Source organism: Fusarium falciforme, chromosome 2 (assembly GCF_026873545.1).
Source record: "Fusarium falciforme chromosome 2, complete sequence".
Lineage (NCBI taxonomy): Eukaryota > Fungi > Ascomycota > Sordariomycetes > Hypocreales > Nectriaceae > Fusarium > Fusarium falciforme.
This window is the reverse complement of record NC_070545.1, coordinates 88,250-102,115: the sequence shown is the minus strand read 5'-3', so window position 1 is coordinate 102,115 and position 13,866 is coordinate 88,250. Positions and strand designations below refer to the sequence as shown.

General features: G+C 52.4%; 1 protein-coding gene across 1 annotated transcript; it reads left to right on the top strand.

Moving 5' to 3' along the window:
• Nucleotides 1–3,126: 3,126 nt before the first annotated feature.
• Nucleotides 3,127–4,712, top strand: NCS54_00195700 (Fungal specific transcription factor domain-containing protein; the record flags this gene model as incomplete). Its single annotated transcript, XM_053147569.1, has 2 exons — nt 3,127–3,645; nt 3,783–4,712. Exons 1-2 carry the CDS (start codon nt 3,355–3,357, stop codon nt 4,710–4,712), a joined length of 1,221 nt encoding a protein of 406 aa, XP_053003544.1. The 5' UTR covers nt 3,127–3,354.
• Nucleotides 4,713–13,866: the final 9,154 nt, after the last annotated feature.

Below are 13,866 nucleotides of genomic sequence, written 5' to 3'. Positions count from 1 at the left end.
GATAATACAGACTATTTTTTTTTCTTTTTGTCCAATCTTCCTTTCCTTATAGATCTTTGACGTCATGGCCTGTCCCGGTAGTTGACCTTGGTCCTCATTTTCTAAGCTGCTAGTACCGCATCGTTCAAGCACAAGGGGGGCAGCCCAACTACTTTCTCGCGCCCATCTTGCATTGTAGGTCTCCTCTTAGCATGCCAATCATGACAGGAAGGAAGAGGGTCCATGAGCATATCAACGTATTAACAAGATGCATGGGAGAAGTTGTTCCTATACAAGGCAAGCATCTACTATGTATCCAATGTGTAGCATCCACACTACTGTATCTTCATAGTGCGAGCTCTAAAGTCTGATTTCATACATCACGGAACCCGGGAGACGTGCGCACCGTCAAGCTTGAACCCAGCACCTCTTAGCTTCTGAAATACCCGATCGGGATCATACTCCCGTGACACTTCCTCCAAAAACTTCCCAGCAGCAACTGGAGCCCCATCGGCGGATTTACCAAACCCATTCTGAAACTGGCTGGCGTAATTGATGTATATGTAATCAAAGACGAGTCCAAGGCGTTCAGCTTCGGCATTGACCTCATCAGCAACAGTCTTCATGGCACGGTACACGCGCCAGCTCTGCCCGGCATCTTTCCAATGTGGTTCGATATTGAACATGAGGAATGGTTCATTGTCAGGCATACCGAGCCCATTCCCGCCTCGTCGTCTGAAGAAAGATGCCGTCTGGGAGGTGATAAGCTGGACGACTGCGGTCATTCTGATGCCGTCTATGTCAATCAACTTGTTGCCTTCGCGCTGCCACGCAGCAGAATAGAGCTTGATGAGCCGCTTGTCCACTTTGGTGCAGAACACCCACATGGTGTTGTATTCGGCCTCTGGGTATGACTGGGCCATTTCCCAAGTCTTTTTGGATAGGCTTTTTGGCCCAGCTGTCTCAAAGATCGACGGGATCTCGTAGAGCTTGTCGAATACCGAAGGCCGCGTGGTGACCCCGTCGCAGTAGAACAAGTCACCGACCCAAACCCATTGGCCCTCGTAGAAGTGAAGAGCGGGTAGGAAGGAAGGGTTAGGATCATTTTTTACGTTTTCGCCGTAGTGTAGGAGGGCGTCGATGACGGCGTCTTCTTGGTCAAGCGTGGTCGCCCATTGCCCTCCCCAACCGCCCGTGTAGGGGTATGTATCGAGCACGAAGGAGGTGACAATGCCAAAGTTAGCGCCTCCGCCTCGCAACGCTTTGTAAAGCTTAGGATTTTGTGTTGAACTAGCAGTTGTAATCGTGCCATTGCCGAGGACAACCTGGAACTCCTTGATATTGTCCAGACCCCATCCGTATTTGTTCGAGTGGAAGGAAATACCACCTGATTTTGACTCAAATTCAGCATAGACATATCATCAGGCATTGGATTTCCGTAACTTACCTCCTTGGAGAAACCCCCCAACTCCTACGTATGCGGAGCGGCCTCCAATCACGGTCAAGCCAAGAGGCTCAAGGGCAGTGTACACATCGACCCATCGATTGCCAGGGCCAACGCTCAAAACTTTACCATCCTCGCCTAGGTCAAGGTGAGAAATACGGGCAAGGTCAATGGTGACGCCCCCATCTATCGAGGACTCGCCGTGCCATTGTCCGTGGCCACCGCTTTTAATGGCGAAGGGGGTGTTGGTGTGTCTGAGGATGACGAGTGAGAGCGATACTTCTGCCGCAGAGCGAGGCTGGAAGATGCAAGCGGGACTTGAGTCTCGTTGGGAGCGGTCCCAGTACTTGGCCCTCACACCCTCGTAGGCGGCCGTTCCGGGCGGGAGGGTCTCGCCTGGTTGGATGGTCGATAGCAAGTCGCACTGCAATAAGAGCGGGCAGTATGCCACAAGCATCAGCCATCTACCATTGAACCAAAAGATAAGGGCAATTCATTTTTACAGCAGCGTTTAAGGGCACTGATACACCACCTGAGGCATTGCCCGAGATTCCGATCCAATCCTGGAGGGACTGGAAGCCGTCAGAGAAACTGCTGGATTCGCCCAAGCCAGCAAGCAGAGAGAGTGCAACAAATCCAAGCGAGATCCGCCGAGGAGGAAAATAATTGCACATGGTAGGTGAGAGAACGTCGAATCAAACTTGGAATGTGTGCGGCTAGTGGCTGTTGGGCAAGGAGGTGCCTATTGCAGTCCTTATAAGCCGACAAAGCCGACAAGGCATGCCATGGGGGAGCATCATGAAAGGCCCCAGATGGAGCAATGGAATTCGTATTCGTTGCTCGCCAACAGCATCACGCAAAGTTGGACCGACGGTCAAACGGCCTCCGCGGATGCTCGGGCCTCCCTAGGAGTCTGGGACAAGAGAGCCGGCACATCCAAGCGACGGGCATCTACCGGTTACGCTCTTATCTAAACGCCCAATGACCGATAAGAGTTGCATTGAGATCGCCAGAATGCCGGGCCAACAGCGAAGCCGAATTGAGCTCCATCTAGCTAGATATAGCTAGAGCATTGGCACTACCAAGACGCAGCACGGACAAGGCAGCCGCGGGCCCCGGATCCTCCCTTCCCCCCCGGATAGCATCCGAAATGCGGGGGAACCGAAGCTTGTCGGCTTCGGATTGGAATGTTTGCCATTCTGCCTGCTATGAATCAACGGAGGGGGCACTCGATCTCTGGCATCCCTCCTCAGCTTCCGGAGTTCACACGCAGTTCGACCCAGAAAGGAAGCGCCGACCGCATCGCCATGCCTCCTCCGGCGCTCACAAACGTCCGCCCCTGGCGCGCGCGCTCTAAGACGGGCTGCCTTTGCTGTCGCCTGCGGCGCAAGAAATGCACTGAGGAGAAACCCATCTGCACAAGCTGCAAGAAACTTGGTCTGCCATGCTCATGGCCGCAGTCAAAGGAGTTTGCATGGCGCCTCAATCTGGGCATCGAGGGCGACACACCTGCGCGGGAGGCTATCCAGTGTCTTTCCCAGGTGTCGAGTCAGATGAACAAGACGAGAACGCCTTCAGTGTCGGCTGCTCCGCCGAATCCTTCCTCGCCGACTTTTCCTCCTTCTTCTTCAGGTTCATCGACATCCCCGCCGTCAGAAATACCCTCCCTGGACTTTGACGTGGATTCATTCATCGAGGACGTGATAGACCTCGAGTCTCCCCTTTCCTCCGCTTCACCAACCGTCACAAAACCACCATCTATCTCGAGTAGCAGTTCTGTATCATTTTCATTAACCCAACCATCCAAACGAGCGTGTCAGGGAGATGAATCACATCCTCCCCTTGTCGCCTCGCTTGGCGGGACATGGTCCACCCTCGACTCCGTGTCCCAAGGAGTCCTTCGCTTCTATCTCGAGTACACCACCGACCGAATGATGTCGCAGAAGCCCGGTGCCAACAATGTGTGGAAGAGCACTGTACTCCAGCTAGCAGAGTCGGATAGGCTTGTCATGAACGCGGTCCTCGCCGTGGGCAGTGTTCACTTGGCAGCTGGCGTGACGGACAATCAGCTTCAAGGGATCGAGCAGGCGATGACCAAGTATGTCCTCCGTTCGATCACCGGCCTTCAGCTAGCCCTGCAACACTGGGGCGGTAACGGGTCGACGATGAGTGATGATACTCTGCGCCTGATGCTTGGGACATGCCTGTTAGCCGAGCACGAGGTGAGCTTGTCCAGTGTTCATGCCCCCTCGCCCCGGCTTATCTTATTCTGCCACCTCTCTTCTGATCATGGCGGCATCTCAGTTCTGCAATGAGTTGTACCTTCACATCCTACGATGCCATTCTAACCTGCAATTAGTGCCTCGGCGGAAACTTCGACGGAACCTTGCAGCTACACCTGCGAGCAAGCTACCCCGTCGCTCGCGTCCTCGAATCCAAACACACAGACAGCCAAATGGAACTCGTGGCTCACCTCCTCGAACACACAGCTCACTTCCAGTTTCTCTCCAGTCTGCGCTTCCCTCGACCGGGCGACCGGAGCGGCAACGACTCGATCGAGCTGGTCAAGCTAATCCACGAGGGCCGATTCACGCTGCTCAAGAGTTACGAGACATTTGGGGCGTATTTCGGGTGCGCTGCCGATCTCTACGAGATGATTCCCGCTCTCCACAAGTTCTATTCGACGCGGGAACTAGAGATTTCGACGGGGAGGGATCTCGGGTGTGCGGCGGAGTTTACGAGGCTATTGCGTCGCATCTCGTCGTGGGAGCCGCTTCAGGAGCCGTGTGAGATGCATTATAAGCATACAGAGACATGGTTCAACGCTCTAGGCGGTTTCCAGGGACCAGAGGAGAGAGCTGCGCGCGAGGAGGTCGAGACAGCTCGTAATACGGACATGTCACCTATGGTTGCATCAGCTTATATCATACAAAACTCCCTCTTGCTGTTCCTCTACTCGGCATACCTACGGCATAAGGAGGATCATGACCGTCTCGTTGTGGCGACGCAGCCAATCGTTGAGGAGTCGCTCGATATGATCGATCGGGTGGCAGGGACAACCTGGGAGAACACCACCTGGTGGCCGACGGTTATTATTGGGTCGTACACGCAGTCTCCAAAGCAGAGGCAGAGGCTTCTGGCGAACCTGGGAAAGTTTAGTCCCCCGATGGGGATTGTGTCCAGAGGGATAGAGCTACTGAAGGGCATTTGGGATGCCCCTGATGATGTGTTTGGACTAGATGGAATATCGAAGACTGTTGGAGAGAGCGAGGCATATTGCTTTGGTTAGGGAATGGGTGATATTATAGGTACTAGTTTCTGGTGCTTCTGGAAAGCCACGGCCATTAGTCGGTCTTTATATTTTGTGCCTTCTGTTCCAATTAGCCAAGCCATGTGGGCAGTTTTGTGGAGCAACACTTGGTGGTTTATGGGTTAATGAGGGCGTCGAAGCTCGCCATGCACCTTGGTCTCATACTGTGAACAGGGAGATGGTGATGCCGAGATGAGTATGGCTCGATATTTGAGGAGCCAAACCAGCCCATATTCTCACTTTCCATACCATCTTCATGAGAACTCGCGCTATCTGGCTCCAACTTGAGATTCCTCAATAGAGCTCGGAAGACAGCAGGAGAAGGACCGTTGCCAAACAACCTCATGCATGGGTGATAGGCCAACTCACTAAACTACACAGGGTCGTCTCCTGTACCTGTTGGCCTAAGTCGTAGCTTGTCAAGCTGAGTGGATACAATTTAAGCGCTGATCGCTTCCATTTTGTTACGAGAATTTGACCAATCGAACAGGGCTCGAGATTGGATCCCGAGGGTGCCGTGAAGTGGAGCATATCTAAGCGCCATGTCCATTGCCAGGGGGATAGGGCGGGAGGGGAGGAAATCGTGATGCAGCACGGGTATATAGGAGTCAGAGTTCTGGCGTTAGATGATCCAGCAAAACCCGAGGGTCCTAAATTAATACTCCGCTCTGAGCGCCTCCCTGCCTTACTAGTCGCGTCTTGTGTACTATCCCGATAGTCTATATAATGGTCAAGTCACCGAAGAACAAGCTGTCATACGGCGGCTGGCTCTTAGCCATGATAACACAGTCATGTCAACCAGGCAGAGCCGCCGACCTTGACCAGCAGGTCGTATTTCCAGACCAACCTCTCTCTTCCTTCGCCGACTCTTCTTGTCCTGTCGCGGTACGTTACTCGCCTGCGATTTCTTCCTTCCTACCGTAGCTACATCATCTCTTTACTTCATCTAACAGCGCCCTATAGTGTGACCTCCTTTCTACGATCCGCCCCGGCCAAGTCCACTACCCGAGCACAGCAGCATACGAGAAGGCACGTTACACCTATTGGGATAAGGCACAAGCCACGACCTCCCAGAAATGTGTCTACCAGCCTGCAAACGCTGGTGACGTATCCCTCGCCGTCATCGTCGCCCAATATGCATCTTGTCCCTTCGCCATCAAGAGCGGAGGCCACGGTAGGTTCAGCGGGGAGTCGAGCGTTGACGGAGGCCTGGGCATTGATCTTGTGAAGCTTGATCATATTGAGGTTTCAGAGGGCCGCGATACTGTCACCTTAGGGCCAGGGTTGCGGTGGGTGGATGTTTATACTGCGCTTGAACCACTCGGGATCACGGTGATTGGAGGGCGTGATGCGGATGTTGGTGTTGGTGGCTTTCTACTGGCAGGTAAGTGGGCAGATGTTGAGCATTAAAGCGCTGTCTTCATGAGACTGACCATATTGACCGAGTCCAGGCGGAATATCCTTCTTATCAAATGAATACGGTTGGGGAACGGAGAACATCCGGTCGTACGAACTCGTCCTCGCCAACGGCACAGTCACAACCGCAAGCGCAACCCGAAACGCAGATCTATTCAAGGTCCTCCGTGATGGAGGCGCCAACTTCGGCATCGTGACATCCTTTACGCTCGACTCGGTCCCATATAAGGGCATGTGGGGTGGCATGAGAGCCCAGACACTGGAACATCTCGATAGCCTCCTCGACGCCTTTCACGAATACGCTACTGTGTCAACGAGAAAAGACCCGCACGTATCAGTCGTCATAAACACAGGCCTTTATGAGGGCAATTGGATATTCGCAAATGATTCGGAGTACGGAGTTGCCGTCAAGAACTCTCCACCCGACATGATGAAACCTTTCATGGCTTTGCCCGCTGTTGTCGACGAGACGGGCATACGCAATATGTCTGATCTGACAATGAGCATGTCTAATCTCTCCCCTCGTGGCAACTACAACTCGTATTGGGTTCTTATCACCAAACACGACCCTGAGCTTCTCCGCTTCTACGTTGATACCTTCATGGACGAGTCCAACAAACTACTCGCCACTGGCCAAGTCGCAGGATTCTCCCCTACTGGGTGCATCCAGACAATTTCACCCAACATGCGTCGCTTCGCCCGCGAGCGACATGGTGGCAATATCATGGGGTCTCTCGGCGAATCGGACGAGCCCCTGCTCTTGTTCAACCCTGCGATGCGGTTTGACGATCCCAAGGGTGCCGTACTTGTCTACAAGCTCATCCACAAGATTCTTACAGCAACAAAGAAGAAGGTGCAGGATCTGGGAAAGGATAATGAATATCTCTACCTCAACTACGCGAGCCAATTCCAAAACCCAGTGGGCAGCTACGGTGCCGAATCGCTCAGGCTGATGCGGGAGGCAACCGCCAAATATGACCCGAAGGAACTGTTTCAGAGCCTTCGGGCTGGAGGATTCAAGCTCGATCAGCCCTACGACTCTTTGGTTTAAGCAAACTTATTCCTTGGATACCTTTAACGACTGGGTGTTATCGATGAGTTTGGGACTTCCAAGTGTTTATATCGGACGAGAAAGGTGGCAACGTCGACAGTGACATAGACTTGAGTAAATTTTCGATGCTACCCTGTAGGGTTTTGATGGCCCTCCAGTACGCATCATTCATAGTTCGTCGGGTTAACACAAATCGTCTGAAAACCGGAAGTAGAGTCTTGTCGAACACGTCTCGAAGTGATTTGATGATGCTGGAGTCTTCATGGATAACGTTGCGTCTTAACTTCAACAAACATCTAACTTGATGCCTTGCATTTTGCAGCATCCTCTGGCCACCCTAGAGAACAATGTCTACTCCTTAAAACACATTCTGAAAGCGTGGTGTAGTTTCAAAGCAGTCACCTTGTCCCGCCACCAGTGATGATTCTGTCGAGCTCGGTTGTTGCCGGATGACCCTGGAGGGTGCGTCGTTTGCTCTTCGGTGTCCACGGACCCCGGGTGTGAGCACTGACTGCATGTCCCCCGCACGCAACGGGAGCTCCTTTGCATTCGGCCGGAGGAAAATGCACGAGGCGAAATCGCTACCGTACGGCGCTTATCATGGTCCTGGGCGGGGCGAGATCTGCGAGTCGTGAACCCCTCCACTCGGCTCCAGACCGAGGATGTTTAAGCGCCTGGCACTAGGCCGAATCGGCTTCACCATCAGCGTCGCAACGTGATCATGTCCTCAGTCCCGCATCATCCTTGCGGAGATCTGGGGGCTGCCAAAGCCGAGCCTTTCTCCTCGGAAGCCCGCACAGCTACGGAGATTCACGAGATTCTCATACTCTGTCTCCTGAGGCCCAGCAACGAATCCTGTCTCACCGTGCCAGCCCGTCAGAGTATCCTCATGATATAACAGCCACTGTCCCACTCAGCCACTGCGTTTGTCTTCCTCAAGCACAAGAGTCATTCTAGGAATCATTGTTTGGTCAGTCTAGGTCTACTTGCCTCTTGTACTCATCGTTTGTCTCTCACTTCTTCCATCACCTGAAATGCCTGACCAGTCTGTGTCTGTTCTTGGCCTTGGCCTCATGGGCACCGCCGTTGCAAAGGCATTCATAAAGGCTGGGTGGAATACCACAGTCTGGAACCGAACCATTGCAAAGGCTGCACCTCTCGAGGCTCTCGGTGCGACGGTCGCTCAGACCGCTGCTGAGTGCATCCAAGCAAGCCATCTCACAGTAGCCGTCATCGTCAACCCGGAGGCACTCCACTCAGTTCTAAAGGAGCTGGACCCATCAATCACCAAAGGTCGCACCATCCTCGACTTTACCACTGGATCGCCAGCTTTGACAAATGTGTCCGTCGAAGCAGCTACTCAGGCTGGCTTTTCTGAGTACCTCCATGGTGCTATTCTAGCCATGCCGCATCAGGTCGGCTTACCAGAGGGAATCTACCTCATCAGCGGCACGAATGAAACGTTCGAGAAAATCACACCAGCTCTGAAAGCTCTTGGAACACCCCAACATCTCAGCACCAACACCGAAGCATCTGCACTCCTAGAGCTCATTCTCGTGGCCAATCTATATGGGATTGCATCAGGCTTTGTGCAGAGCGTTGCGATGCTCAAGAAGACGTCTCTGTTCAAAGAAGAGGGAATCCAAGGGTTCATCAAGACACTGTTCATTCCCTATGTGATTGGTAGTGCCCAGGGGTTCTTCGCCGACACAGGGAGACAATTGGATCAGGGTGATTTTGTAACAAAAGGAGAAGGGGCAAAGTGCAGCCAGCAGGTCCATGCGCTCGAGAACGTCGTCAGGACAAGTATGGAACTTGGTGTTTCGGGAAAGCTCATGGAGCCGATACTGGAGTTGTTTAAGAAGCGAACTGAGCAGGGGCATGGTGATGACGAGATTAGTGGCCTTGTCCAGCTGGTCTAGGAGGTTGTGAAAGGGAGAGACCGTCATGTTGAGACTTGGTATCTGTACAGCAAAACCACGGACTTCTGGCTCTAACAATGAGTTAGAAACCTAGCTATTATGGAATGATGCGATGCTGTAGAATTTGCTAAGGTGGATATCATGCTATGCACGTCAAGTCCTACTCAATTCACTCTCTCTATGATCTGGCTCACTATTCATGAAGTCTGACACCGTATTCCCGCCAGGGGAGTCAGAGGGCGAATATGCTGATATTTGATGGTGGTCCTGGATATATGCGCTTAGCTGCATGGAGCCCATTCTCCTGTCAACCTTTCCATCATACGCTCCTATCTAACCGCTATCTAAGGCCACTTCAACGATGAACCTCATTCCTAAAACGTGTTTCCTAAAACGTGTTTGGTAGCTCCAGTTAGCATTCATTGACAAAAAGTGGGCACTATTCACTTCCTATTGCGCATGATGCCGAATAAAAAGCCTAGAGAAATTGATCGTGCCTCTATAATGTCATCGCTTGTAGAGGTTATGTAAGGAAACGCGGTTTCATATCAATTTTGACTGGTACTATCCTAGACATGCGTTCTTCTATCTCAGCCTAGTACTTGTTATATCTGGGCGTCACCTTGTAGCACACACAAAAGTTAGGTGTGCCAAAGGAGATTTTGCTACCTCGCGCGATCCAAAAAGTATCGCCCGCATTCAGAGTGACGGTAGTGCCAGTTTCGTCAGATATGATAAAAGTTCCTGTCAAAGAATATTCTGCATTAGCCACAAGTCGATCATTGCTTGCGAAGACAGCCTGGCTTGGGTATGGTCATCTCCATCTCTCTCTCGGCGCGAGCTTTGAAGTGTGAGACGTCAGATGGCAGGTTATAGCCTCCCATTCACGATTAGAAGAGAGGAATAACACAAACGTACCCTTCAAGACAATTCCAGTCTCATCGTACTCATATGGAGGGCTGGCTACAAGCTCCTTTGTGGCTTCCATGACAAACATCATAGCTGAGAGAGGGTTTGCGGCTTTTGTCTCTGGGTCGGTACCAAAGACATCGGCTGAACAGCAATCGGATTAGATACACAACCCTGACCTGTAGCAAATGGGGACACAGATCTGAGGAGCCATACCCATGAGAATCTCAGCAGGGGCATCGGGAATCTTGGCCGACAAAGGAGGGACCTTGTAGAAGGCAGACTCGCGCTTGAATGTGATGGGCATTTTGGAAAGCTCTAAGAGGGTTGAGAAAGGACTTTTCGATATTATCGCCAAGATGGCTTCGCTGCAGGGTTGATTTGGGAGCGGTGCGATAGCGATGATCTTATTATACAACTCGGGGAGAAGTGATAAATCGGGTATTGCATGACAGTCGCGCTTAACTATAAGCCTCGGAGAACACTTTTGTCTCGGCCATATCGGTCAATTTCCCGGCTACATGATACTTCTCGGGCATACCAAACCAGGTGTTCGTCAGTAACTTTGTTCGCAGGCTCTCTGCGCTTAAGTTAGCCGAGCACTCTATCTATCCCTTTAGATTAGACAGCCGAACGAACCGCTTGTTGACAGTTCAAGGTGCTTGGTTGAATGCGGTATAGACTAGGAGGAAGCAGCCGAGACGATAAGGCCTTGGAGGGGTTCTTATCTAGGCGCTGGTAATTACGGTAAACAAGTCTAGCCCGCATGACGGACGGGCTCCTCCCACCCCTTGATGAACACATCCAGCGCAGAGGAGGGTTACGCCACCGCCTTGCTCTTTCTGAGCAAAGTCTTAAGCGACCTTGCTAGAGGGGCCGAGTGATAGATTTTGGCCGACAAGGGAGACCATTGGGCTGCTAATTAGCGGCCATTCGTATCATCTCCATAATCCCTGCTCGATCCCACGGCAGGATTGATGCTGCCAATCGATCAACTTGCAAGGACCTTATCGGGGCCTCCAGGAGAAACTCGATGCCAATGGCTGCAGTTGACCCCATTATCTGGGTCAAGCGAACCCGAGGGGCTCATCCATGATTATCAAGATTGCATCTTGAACCTGGGCCTCCACAGATAAACCCAGGAGCCAGCCCAGAGCGACTGGGTTGTCCCTAGTGCCTTACCCCGCTCTTTGCCACCAGCCATGGGGGACCGGCGTATAGCTAATGGAAACGAGATAAACGGTCAGCCACTCTTCAATCGACAGCGCTAGGGGAAGCCACCAAACCTTGCCTGGCTTGTCTTGGCCTGTTGTCGTGACGGCGCTTAGATTGATTGCGAATGCGGGGGAAGAATTGGGATTTGTGATTGGTCTAGGCCTACCGCTACTTTGCCTAGACCTGGATCGTTTTGCGTGAAGACGGGCTTGGTAAAGGGGGGCAGCGACAGTGCTCGAGGCTTACACTACACAGGCATCTCACTGATCAGTGATTAGAACGGCCAAGGCCATCGCTAGGACTCATCGAGCACATATTTAGCTTCCAGCTGCTATTTTGTCGCGGGCTTTGAGCACCTGAAACCAACAACTCTTCCATCTACAACCGCCCTGTTGCCTGAAGCATTGTCGCTGCCAGGCCACGACCATCTCCCCCGTCTACAACTAGCGCTGAATACATACTTCGTCGATCAACCATCACCATGTCGGCAACTGAAAAGAATCCTCTCCCTGACGATATCAAGCCCCAACGCACCGCCGAGTCATCCTCATCCACCGTCGAGCATGTCGGCCAAGTCTCAGAGCCTGTCCACCTCGACCGCACCCGCTTCAGTGTCCTTGGAGCAGTCGGCGTCCACTGGTCTTCAGCCGCAGCTCCCCTCTCCATATGCTCGAGCCTCCAACTCGTCATCGGCGTGGGAGGCAGTCCGTTCTACTTCTGGGCTTTCTGCGCAGCAGCTTTCTTCCAGTTTACCGTTGCTCTGAGTCTCGCTGAGCTGGCTTCTGCGTATCCGCACACCTCAGGTAAAGGCTTTGTGAAGCTGTCTGGCACCTCTTGTCTGACACGTGGGCAGGTCAAGCGTACTGGGTGACAAAACTAGCTCTTTCGAAAGTGTCCCGATTCATGACGTACTGGGTTGGTGTCTGCACCTTCTGGGGGTGGCTATTCGGTATGGCTGGTACGGTCGCTCTTGGTGCCGAATTCATCCTCGCGCTCGGCACCTTGACTATCGGTAACCCCACCCGCGAGCTGTGGCAAGTCTACCTCGTCACTATAGCCATAGGTGCCGTGGCTCTGTTCATGAACACGATAGCCATCAGGGTTCTCCCTAAAATCACCTTCCCCAATGTCGTGTTCCTCAACGCAGCGACGCTCTTCATCTTCGTCACTCTCCTAGCCAAAGCCTCTCCCAAAGCGTCTGCCTCGACTGTCTTTGTGGACGTTCTCAACTACACAGGCTGGTCATCAGATGGTGTGGTCTTTCTGTTGAGCTTGCTTCCTGGGTCTGTGGCTATCAGCCTCTTCGACGCTGCCACGCACGCTTCAGACGAGATGCCGCGACCAGCTGAGCAGGTCCCCAGGGTCATGATTGGTACCACGATCCTCAACATTGTGTCGGTATTCATCATGCTCCTTGGTATCCTGTTCTGCCTCAACAAGCCAGAGAATCTCCTTGAGCCTCTGGCGGGACTCGCATTCATCCAGCTTTGCTGGGATGCCTGGCCGAACCTTGGCTTCGTCACCACCGTCGCGGTTATCTATTCCCTTCTCAACATATTTGCCGTCACCACAATGGTCTATACCTGCAGTCGCCTTATCTGGTCCTTTGCCCAGACTGGCGGTTTTCACCGTCGTAGCTGGCTCGTTGGTGTCAACCGAAGGCTTCAGGTCCCTGTCAACGCGGTCTTCCTGACTGTCGTCCTACTCTTTCTCGTCAACCTGCTTATTCTAGGTCCTTCGACAGTCCTCAACGCCATGTTTGGGGCTGGCGGTTTCTTCTTCGTTAACTCGTATTGCATTCCAATTCTTCTCTTGTTGATACGCGGAAGAAAGTCGCTACCTGAGAATAGGAGCTTTCACCTTGGACGTTTTGGCACGGCTATCAACGCCACCGCTGTGGCCTACTGTGCTGTTCTTGGGACCATTATCAACTTCCCTACCTTCATCCCTGTCCAGCCTTCGACGATGAACTGGACATCAGCATGTGTCGGGGTGTGTGCGGCTGTCACGGTTGGGAACTGGTTTATGGCTCGCCACTCATTTCAACCCCCTGAGCCCTTTTACGAAGGACCAGATGCTTGTAGAGATGCCCCTACACCATGTGTCTGAGATGGAGCTTTGGCTTGGTCAGTCGGGTAGAAAGATGATCCTGGTAGGATGGGAAGGATACGTGGCTAGGTACCTAGTGTCAATGAAATTCCTGTCTTGGGAACGAGTCCATGGCGTAGCTGAATCACTGGCCCATAACCCTCTACAACTAATGTTGTTCATTTCGTCACGAGCCATCTCTTGGCAGACGCTGATTGAATTTCCGTCTAGGCGCTTATCCACTCTGTATCAGATCAGTCTTGAACGTGGCTAGGGAGTTAAGGGAAGGGAGCAAGTATAGAGCACCCCAGCCATCGTAACTAGCACCTAATTTTAGCACGAACAGCAAGTGAAAGCGGCCGTCTGTTTGCCCCAACCTGACTCCAGTTCCAACTCAGACGTAGGGAACCAGAGGTCGAATACCTAATATGGACTATACCTGCTTTCTCACCCGCTATTGCTCGTTACAGCATGTTATTACTTCATAGGCTTCTGTCTGATGTGCTGCTAAATGTAATGACTGCAACCCTCT